Here is a 9,932-nt window from a genome sequence, read left to right as displayed (position 1 = left end):
GCGTTAAACTTGACATTCAATACAATTGATTCTGAATTCTGGTTGAGGAAATAGCTCATGGATACTTTGGGATAATGCAGAATGTAGTATTTGAATATCTTTTACAATACATCTTCCAATCCTCTTGATTTGTTGCAATATAGCAATTGTTCTCTAATTCTCACATAATTCCTGCTTGCCTTTTCGGCAAAAGTTCAAACTTTTCCTAAAAATGGAAGTAGAATCTCAATACCTTACACACAAAAGAGAAAATACAAAAGTATTTTTACTTTAGCCGGGGTCTCGTCACCTTGAGAGATGACAAAAGTTAAGCACCCAGAGGAACCAAATTCGATCTAGAAACCTGCATGGTTTTAGCAATTAATTTGGGGGCCCAAGTTAAGACACAATTTCGAGGGCTTTTGACTTCAAAGAATTTGAAATGCAATCCTCGCAAATCGTCATTGTTCCGAACGAAAGAATCGAACATGACATAATTCGTACAAATATGTCAATGCTTCAATTTTCTCTTTTTGAATGAAATAAGTTGAGTAAGTGTTTAAAAATCAATTACCCGTAGATATGCGGAGAGACAACCGTAGTAGTGTTGCAAATAGTTGTGTCTAACGCCGTTAACCAAAACTCTAAGGAAGTTGGGCCGATCCTGTGAATGCAGAATATTAGTACCAATACATGAAGCCACATCCTTGGAAAATGTCCAGATTTATCTCGCTTTAGCAAAAAGTTGCGTCTTATCTGTAACAGCCTTGAAGCGCCAATGTGTGAATTTGTGTTCTTTTATAATATTTCACTCTTGTTTTTGGTCTACGTAAGTTTACTTTTTTTGCGAAGACACGCTATGTAAGAATTGCTAATTACTCATGGCATTCAACATTTGGGTGCCTGTCGGTTTGGGGTGTACTTTGGAGCCAAGACATATAACAGTGCGCTACAGGGTGTTCAATTTTTTTTTGATATTTATTGCACTCACTTTGAATAAGCACACGTGACTTTTAACCTTGAGTCAGATTTTCTATTTTAAAGCCCCGTGCCACATAATTGGTTTGTTTAACTTCACACTCCTTCCACATGACTGCCTTTGGCAAGTCCATATTTGGGAGGTTTGTATGTTGCTTATGACTTGTCCTTCAAAATGGCATTGGCCAATTGGGCATTTAAAGTGAAGGAAATTCAAAGAAAAATGCATTTTGTTGAGGGATGATTTAAATAAACATCACGGGCAGCTCACTCCATGATCCAGTTTCAATAATCGAGGCATTTTTGGTTACAAAACTAAAAAAGGCCATATTTGGGTGCAGTTCTGTCATCACACTAACATATTGGCTCACGGTCAGAATACGTCTGGTATGTAAAAATATTTGAAAGCACTATCAAATACCATCTGACATATTCCTTATGGTTTTTTTGTATAGAAAGCTGAAGGATCGAATAACATGACAAAAAACATCAAGTTAACCGAAGATTTCAAGAAATTGTCTAAGATAAAATGCTTAAAAATGGGAATTAAATTCGAAGCAAGAGAAGCATATAAAATCACAAAAATTGATTATTCCGTGAAGAAACCTGTAATGAAAAAATGTAAAATAGGCAGTTAGAGACGAATCAAATAAATAAAGTAAACTCAAGTCAACTAAGTAAATAAGAAATAGACATTTGACAACAATATTTTAATCCATCCCTTTTCAGAACAATCACCCAGGAATTTATATTATGATGCGGTATCTTCTCGCATAAGTTCTATTGTGGTTTATGTGAATAAAAGTTATTTCTCAATTTTGCTTGAGGATCCTACGTGTTTTTGGTGGCTGTGAGATATTGATTACTTAGGGCTGTCCATGGCCTAAGGACCAATTGTTAAGAAAATACAAACCATAAGTACACCATCCTAATGAAAAGAATACACTTGTAGGATATTTTAGCCTGTAATTATTTGTATATTTGCTTCTTTAGGTTCACACATTTGCACTATCATTTTGTTTTCATTTTCAACAGAAGACCGTTTGACCAACTAATAACTAACTAACATCCAATTATTGTTAATTTGAAAAAGTGCCTACAACGCGTTTGCAATATAGGAGTCTTTAAGAAAAGTCACTGGTTCTTGCTCCTGTATTCTCGTACTTGAAGCGTTGCATCTTGGACCAGGGCAAGTTCCCCTCTTCTCTGAAGGTAGCTCATATTGTTCCAATTTTCAAAGGGGGAGAAAAGTCGCTCCCCTGTAACTATAGACCAATTTCTCTCACTTTGAATATTGCAAAGGTGTTTGAGAATATCATGAAGTCCAAACTTGCTGAAATTCTTGATATCCATGAAGTCCTTCCTGATAGCCAACATGGGTTCCGAGCACATTTTAGTACGATTACCCAACTGATTGAACATATAGAGCAGGTTACTGAGGGACTGGAAAGGCACGAGTTGATGTTGTCTTGATTTTGATGTTATCTTGATTTTGCCAAGGCCTTTGATAAGGTAGAGCATGGCCTTTTGTTGAATAGCCTTTATGACATTGGGATCCAAGGTAAGGTTCTCAATTGGATAAGAAGCCTCATTCATGATAGTAAGCAACAGGGTAGTTGGGTAACCGTGGTAAAATGTCCTCAAGTCCCTGATGGCCTCAAAAGTGACTACTAGATCATGAAAGCGCTCAACTTGAATGACCTTGTCAATCTCAACAGACTTATCTTCAGAGCAATGAGCTGTCCCTTCTAAATTCAATGGGGTTGAAAACACACTGGAGAACTAATCTCTAAGCATGTTAGCCATAGCCTCTCCATTGCTAGCGGCTTCCCCATCAACCTCGAAAGGCCCAAAGGAGTATTTCATTTTTCTCTTAGAGTTCGCACAAGAGAAAAAAAGCCTTCGGATTCAACCTGACCTCCCGAACCACCTTACTCTTAGTTTGTAACTGGTCATATTCGATGGAGGCCTTAATCTTACCTTGAACTACGTCCAACGTTTTTTGGAGACTACCCACGATTACTGGATTCGAAGTGCTCTTTAGCCTTTTTGCTAGTTTGCAACTCTTTTTGAACAAATTCTTCCTATATTTATATTATATTTTGTACGTGTACCACTTATCGGAACACATTCAGAGATTGCTAAACTAGAGCAAACTTTCTTAAAAACTGCAACTAATTTATCAATGGCTGCATCTATGGACGATTCTTGTTTCAGAATTGAAATCCGGTCAAGTTCTTTTCATCTTTTTATAATCGTTGCTTGAATAAAGATGAGAAGTTGCACGCTTGAACATTATTAGGTGGAGAATGACTGGGCGCAACTCTCTTCTTTCTCGGGCTCCTTCATTGTTTAATTTGCTTCCCTCTAATATTCCTAGGGAATGCGTAGGCCTTGATGATCCGGTTGCATCTTTCAAGTCAGACTTGGACAAATTTTTAGATCGCATTCCAAATCAACCCTGCATTCAAGGACTAGCTCGGTCTGCCAACTCAAATGCATTGGTAGACCAAATATTATGTAAAGATTTAAACGTAATAAATAGCCGAATTGTAACCCTTCATTTTCATAGCGCTGGAGATTACATTCCCTAGAGCGACAAGAAAAGCCTTTGAAAAAAAAACAAAAAAAAAGTAAGGGTTACGTGGCAAGTAGCTCGTTTGCTCTCGCCTGACCATGCCTCATTCGATCGAGAATAGTCCTCGAGTAAGCAGCCATAGATATTTTTATATATTTTTCCTGGGAGGATGCATGCCACAAGTTACGGAAACATTATCAAACCAATCACCATGGTCCAATCACCTAAAGCGAGTTCGTATTTTCCTAATGTTAGGTAAATTACTTCATACACTTGCACATTAAAATTGCGGAAGAGTAGCATAATGTTCTAAAATCGGGTAAGTATCCTTGTACTGATTCCTCAATCAACATTTTTACGAGTTTGCCACATCAGTAGTTTTGTCCGTTTTATTACACACGTCTTCCCATATATCTGATACCATTTAATATACTATTATACACTATTTGTTTTGATGTTATTGAGCAATAGCAGTCTGAGGGTTTTAGTTTATTGTCAGGGTAACTTTAGTTTATTGTGAGAGTATCACCCGGAATCCCCCGGTCCAAGATGGAGTCACCAATCACCCCCTCACGAGCATCCAACCCAACATCCAAAAAGGTCCATCTCCACCGGAATGACTCCTTGTCATCTAAACCCAACCTCTACAGGGTTAACGAAACGTACTCTCTTGATGTGTGCAAATGCCTTGTATTAGAAAGTACGACAATGAGTTCAGCGCACCATCTTGGTGAGATTTTGAAACGCAATTCCTTTCCAAAACAGCGAGTCTATATGGGTCTCAGATCCAAACCAAATATCTTTTTAAATGTTTTTGCCTGAAGTGTTAGTTACCCCATGCGGCATTTTAACTTTAAAAAAAACTTTCAATTTAGATTTTAATGATGGTTTGTTGCCTTATTACGATTAGGCTTAGTGAGGTTTAATATCTATATCCAGAATTTTTTTTGATATATAAACTTTCTTAATATTTTGAACGGCATTGAACGGCTCAAAATATTAAGAAGTTTAGTCAAAAAGTCGAAATGACCTCACACGGAATCCGAGCCTCATTCATAGACGCCTTACGTTGCACGAAAAATGTTTTACGTTCTACACTTCAGAGGGCGCTTTGTCAGTCAGACTCTACCAAATAAAGGGCAGATTGGGCCGATTAATTTTTATTGAATTATAATGCGTTTGTGTTGTTTTTGGCTAATTCTATTAAAATCTTATGTTTAATTAGTGACCTGGGTCTCATAATGTCCGAAAAATGAATTGCGTTCAAGGCAAGGCACTAGTAGTTTATTTAGCAATCTACCGTTCCTCTTCCCGTTTTCTTGGGGCTTTTTGACGTTTCAAATAAGGCCCCTTATTGCAAAGAACCTGGGAATCAGCCGCCAAGTTGTCAATGATATTACGTGTAGAAAGAGGTTCAAAGCCTGAGAAATCAGTGTGGATCCTGGCCATGTTTAATGCTGTCAAACGTTGATTTAAGACAAAGCAATCAGGGTCACCATGTGTGTGGAGAAAACCAATGTCTGAAGGGCCATAAAATATCTTGGACCCATGTCGAGGGTTAGGAAGAAGATGCAACTCATCATTAATGCAATAGTGCCAAAATATTTGCCCAATCCAAGTTCTTACTCAATGAAATAAAGAGTGGAAAGCAAGATTTAAGTTTTCAATAAAGAGTAAAAAGTTGCATGTACGTTTACAAAGTACGTTTAAGGGTGCCTGAAAGGTAACTAAAGACACATATAACTCTTAGAGATACATATTTTTTTCAAACAGCGTTTAGTTAGGATCTGGGGCCCCATATGATTGACCCCTTTGGAAGGTCAGAATTTCACCGCACTGGTGCGCTGAACTCGCTGCCGTGCTCTTCTAATACAGGACGCTAGTTTGTACAAATGCAACGAGGAGTTCAGTGATGAGCACAGCACTGACTTTGGAAGTCAGCAGAAAGGGGTCAAACCGAAAAGAAAGCTGTTCTAACTTACTCATAACACCCGGCATGATCCTATTTGGATGAATGCCAAGTATTCAAGCATCTCATGTCGAGAATACTCCACAAATATCTGCTTTAGGTTTGTAAACAGTTCTTGAATTGACTGACAAAAATGGGCAAACATAGCCATCACAAAAAGACTTCAAAACACTCAAATTTCTTTGACAAATGGGGAGGAATCGACAACGAACCCAAATTTATTGAACTTCCTGACGATTTTGGCGATACAAGCTCGGGTAAGTTCAATTTCGACCATTTTGAATTACTGATTGCTCAAGTATCATCCTAATTTCCCTCAACAATGAGCATCTTTGGCATCTGCAGGGCCAAAGAAAATTTCTTCCTTTACCTAAAACACTTCATGTTTTAGAGGAGGGACATAATGTAGACGGTGAAGACTTGAAAAAGAACAAGCACCATTCTAAAGAGGAGAGATCAAAGAACAAAGAGGATTCCAAACATGGTAAAGGAAAAGGGGGGCCTGAAAAGGACGATTCAAAGACTACTCCAACAAAAAATGACGAAAAAGAGTCGAAAAAGCATCATTCGCCGCATCATAGCCAACATACAGAGCACGAGCATGGTAAACATGGTAAGCCAGGAAAAAGTAAAGAAGATCAACATGAAAAGAAAGAACGCGAAGAGTCAAAAAAAGGGCACGAGGCTCATAAAACGGATCAAGAAGGGCCGAAAAAAATGACTGGACATCATGAAAATGAGCAGGATAATTTGAAAAAAGAGCATGAAAGTTGGGCAAAGGATCAAGAAGAATTGAAAAGGGGACAGGAACACCATGAAGGGGAATTCCAGGAATTAAAAAAAGGAACTAAACATCATTCCCAAAGGAAGGAAAACGAAGATCATCAGCAAAAGAAACATGAGCACCATCACCATGAAAACGAGCACAATGGAATAAAGAAGGAACACGGGCATGAAAAGAAGGAACTAACAAAGGAACACGAGCCCTCTAAAAAGGGGGAGCACGATCATGGCAAAAGAGAAACCCACACACACCATCATCAATCAAACCAAGGCGACAAAAAAACTCACTTTGAAGAACCTGCTCAATCGCCTCCAAACTCCAAAGTTAAACAGGGGTCCACTCAAAGCAATAGCAATATTCAAGGGAAGGGACAATTGCCAACCAAGAATGGAACTCAAGACAATCTTCCAAAGCCCCAAGGGGATTGCGAGGTGTGCGGCCACCTGGCAAAATTGTTTTGCTCAGCTTGCAAGCATGTGTTCTATTGCACCAAAGAGCATCAAAAGAAACATTGGAGGAACCACAAAGAGGATTGTCCAAGTCTGAAAAAACTGCCTTACAGGGTGAGCATCTGAACATTGACTGTAGAAGATAAGGAAAATAGTTAGCTAAATGATACAAAACATGTTTGGTGATGAAAATGTTCAACGACTTTCCGTACCCATTTATTGCTTTCATTTTAGTTTTGAAAAATGGCCAATAGATGGGGTAAATTTAGGACAAGCAAGAAAATGTTGCAATCGGGGGGACGAGTTGTGAGCTTTAAAACCAATTGGATTCCTCACTCAAAACTGGCTTTGAATTTCTTGACAAAGCCAAATTAGTCAGCTGTTGAAAAAAGGAACCTTTTGTTGGAGGTAAAAGACTCAATTATATATCTATTCATTTCCAGGTGGAGAGAAATGACAAGCTTGGGCGCCATCTAGTGGCGACAATGGATATCCCTGCAGGCACCCATTTCCTTAATGAATCACCAATGGTTTTGGGACCACGACAATTGTCTAAACCAGTTTGTTTAGGTTGCCATAAAGAGCTGACAGATCCTCAGGCCACAATCAAGTGCTCCAGGTGCCAATGGCCATTGTGCTCAAGGAAATGCGAAGACAGTAAATCCCATGAGGCTGAGTGCCGATTAATCAAATATGGAGGCAGCAAGGTAAGACGTGAAACCAAACGTATGACACCCAGACATTTAAGGTTTGCACCACTGTTATTGTAGGGTGCAGTTAAGAGACATATTGTAACTTTTGGGTAAAAATGCAAAGAAATAACACCCATGTTATCTTGTTTGTAAAGTCAAGAGTTGTGAAGTAGGGCTTGATCAAGTTTAGCTAAACCTTCACCCTCATAATCACATGAACCCCAACATGGTTGCGTATTGGACTCAAGTGAAAGAACCCGCTGATTTTAATCTGTGCCTAACCATGGAGTACGTCAATGGTGGAGCGGAGAGCTTGGTCAAAGATCAAACGTCTTCTAGTGAGGTTTTGTAGAACTATACGTTACCTCCTGATCACATGCATTCCCGCTGAAAGACTGCTCAATGAATTCATTCTTCATGTTCAAATACCCAATTAGGAGGTAACGCAAAACTGAAACGTCTTTTAGCTAGGTTTCAGAGAGCTTTCCTCTCCACTACTTCCGTACTCCAAGGCCTAACTTAAGTTTGGGTGAGACCAAATAGCGCCGATATTTATCATTTTGCATTTTAACCGGTAGACGGCGTGACATTTCAAATATTGATGACGCTCTCCTGAAAACGTTATCTACGACCAAGAGCATGAAAATTGAAATTCTCTTTTAGGTAAAAGTGGATTCGTTTGGCCAAGTAAACATGATGTACGCCTGCATCACTGTTTTGAGGGCTTTGGCCTTGCAAGATGGCCCACAAGAGGTGTGGAAGGACTACACAAGGTTCGAGTCCCATTTGGACAAAAGAATGAAGACGGAAATCTATACCAAAGTATAATATTAAGACAATCTATTGATGCTTTCGATCTATTCTAATGTACAATGATTTTAGGTAAACAAGGAGAAGGTTGTCTACTTTATTCATTACTTCCTGAAACTCATCAACAAGTTCAGTGACCTCGAAATTTTGGAGACATGCGGTCGATTGGATACGAACTGTTTTGAGATTAAGCAGAACGGCTTGAACCTCAGAGCAATGTATCGGACAGCTTGCATCATCTCCCATGATTGCAAACCAAATACAAAGCACACGTTTGATCCGGACCATTCCATCAACATGTACTCCACAGTCAATATTGGTAACGCAATTGGTCTGATATATTTGCTTTCAAAATGTTCATTAAACTTTCTTTCAGCTAAGGGTTCAATCATCAGTGCCAGTTACACCCAAACCATTTGGAGTACCCTGAATCGCAGAGAGCACTTGTACATGAGCAAGTGCTTTTGGTGCATGTGTGAGCGTTGCCAAGATCCAACAGAATTTGGAACTTACCTCTCTTGTTACAATTGTATCACGTGTGGAGGCAGGGTCCTCCCTGAAAACCCATTGGACAATGAAGCATCGTGGAGGTGAGGTTCTTGACTTCATTGCCCTTAGTCTTGTATAACTATTTTTGCGTCTATCATCTGCTGTACGTGGAAGGCGGATGTACGGTACATCTTGTATAACTATTTTTGCGTCTATCATACATGTAAAATGGAAAAAAATGACTATAGACTGGCTATATATATTCAAAAGCCGTCGCTTTCTCTCAATTAAGTAATCCTGAATAGAACTCGAAAAACCTTTTCAATGTTTTTTTGGCTTTTTTTATGAAATCCCCCCCCAAAAAAATGACAAATTTCCAATGTTGTTTTCACTTTTCAGACATACTTTTAGATGTGAAATACCTGAATGATATATACTCCATAAAAGGTAAAATGTTGAATACTAATTATCGTTAAGAATTCAAAAAGAGGCTAAATATTGGAAAAATATTGAATATCCATAGAAGATTATCAATCATGAAAATTTTCGAAAAAAGTTTCAAATAACAGCAAAAATATAAGATCAAAATCAACAAATCTGTTTTCTTTGGGTCGATCTTTTTTAAAAAGCAAAATCGATGTTGCAACATGACTTATTATGATACCTTCATAAAAAGCAATCTATCATACTGTGAAACAATATTCACAATATGTATTTATTTTGACCTTTTACGGAATATTATTCGTCTCTCAAGCTTCAATTTCTAAAAGGTTGCTTTAGGCATGAAGTACTTCAAACATTTGAAATAGATGAGATGCTTTAGATTATATAAATGTGCCTTTATTGATATTTCATATGTTGTTGATTTAAAAGGCTTGGGAACGTTTTAACCTTGATGGTGGCTTGAATTGAACTTTCATTGACATATTCTCTCAAACACTGAAGCAGTTAAAGTCTACATCGATTGGTTGATGGGTAGAGTCACGGACTTCTAGAGAAGTGCATTGGGAACAGAAGCGAAAATTTCTTATCTCATGAACCATCAAATTCGTTCAAAATAAGCACTTGTTAGGAACGGAAAATCTTATCAAATAGATAAACTTGGTCAAATCTAGGTCCAAAATTATACTGAAAGAACAAAGAACTCAGAATGTGTGGTAATGGAGTACTTGCAATAAACAATTTGAATTCTTGGCCGGTTGGT

At 38.2% G+C, this 9,932-nt stretch overlaps 1 protein-coding gene across 1 annotated transcript in view; it reads left to right on the top strand.

Annotated features, from left to right (window-relative positions):
* Window positions 1-5,452: 5,452 nt before the first annotated feature.
* Window positions 5,453-9,932, top strand: part of LOC131891591 (uncharacterized) — a gene marked incomplete in the record, with an annotated part of 5,546 nt that continues 1,066 nt past the window's right edge. The window contains 6 exon segments of the mRNA XM_059241205.1: window positions 5,453-5,761; window positions 5,896-6,851; window positions 7,181-7,444; window positions 8,093-8,251; window positions 8,312-8,558; window positions 8,616-8,829. Coding sequence (XP_059097188.1) covers window positions 5,638-5,761; window positions 5,896-6,851; window positions 7,181-7,444; window positions 8,093-8,251; window positions 8,312-8,558; window positions 8,616-8,829 — 1,964 coding nt within the window.

Source organism: Tigriopus californicus, chromosome 12 (assembly GCF_007210705.1).
Source record: "Tigriopus californicus strain San Diego chromosome 12, Tcal_SD_v2.1, whole genome shotgun sequence".
Taxonomy (NCBI): domain Eukaryota; kingdom Metazoa; phylum Arthropoda; class Copepoda; order Harpacticoida; family Harpacticidae; genus Tigriopus; species Tigriopus californicus.
This window is presented reverse-complemented; position numbering and strand designations above follow the sequence as displayed.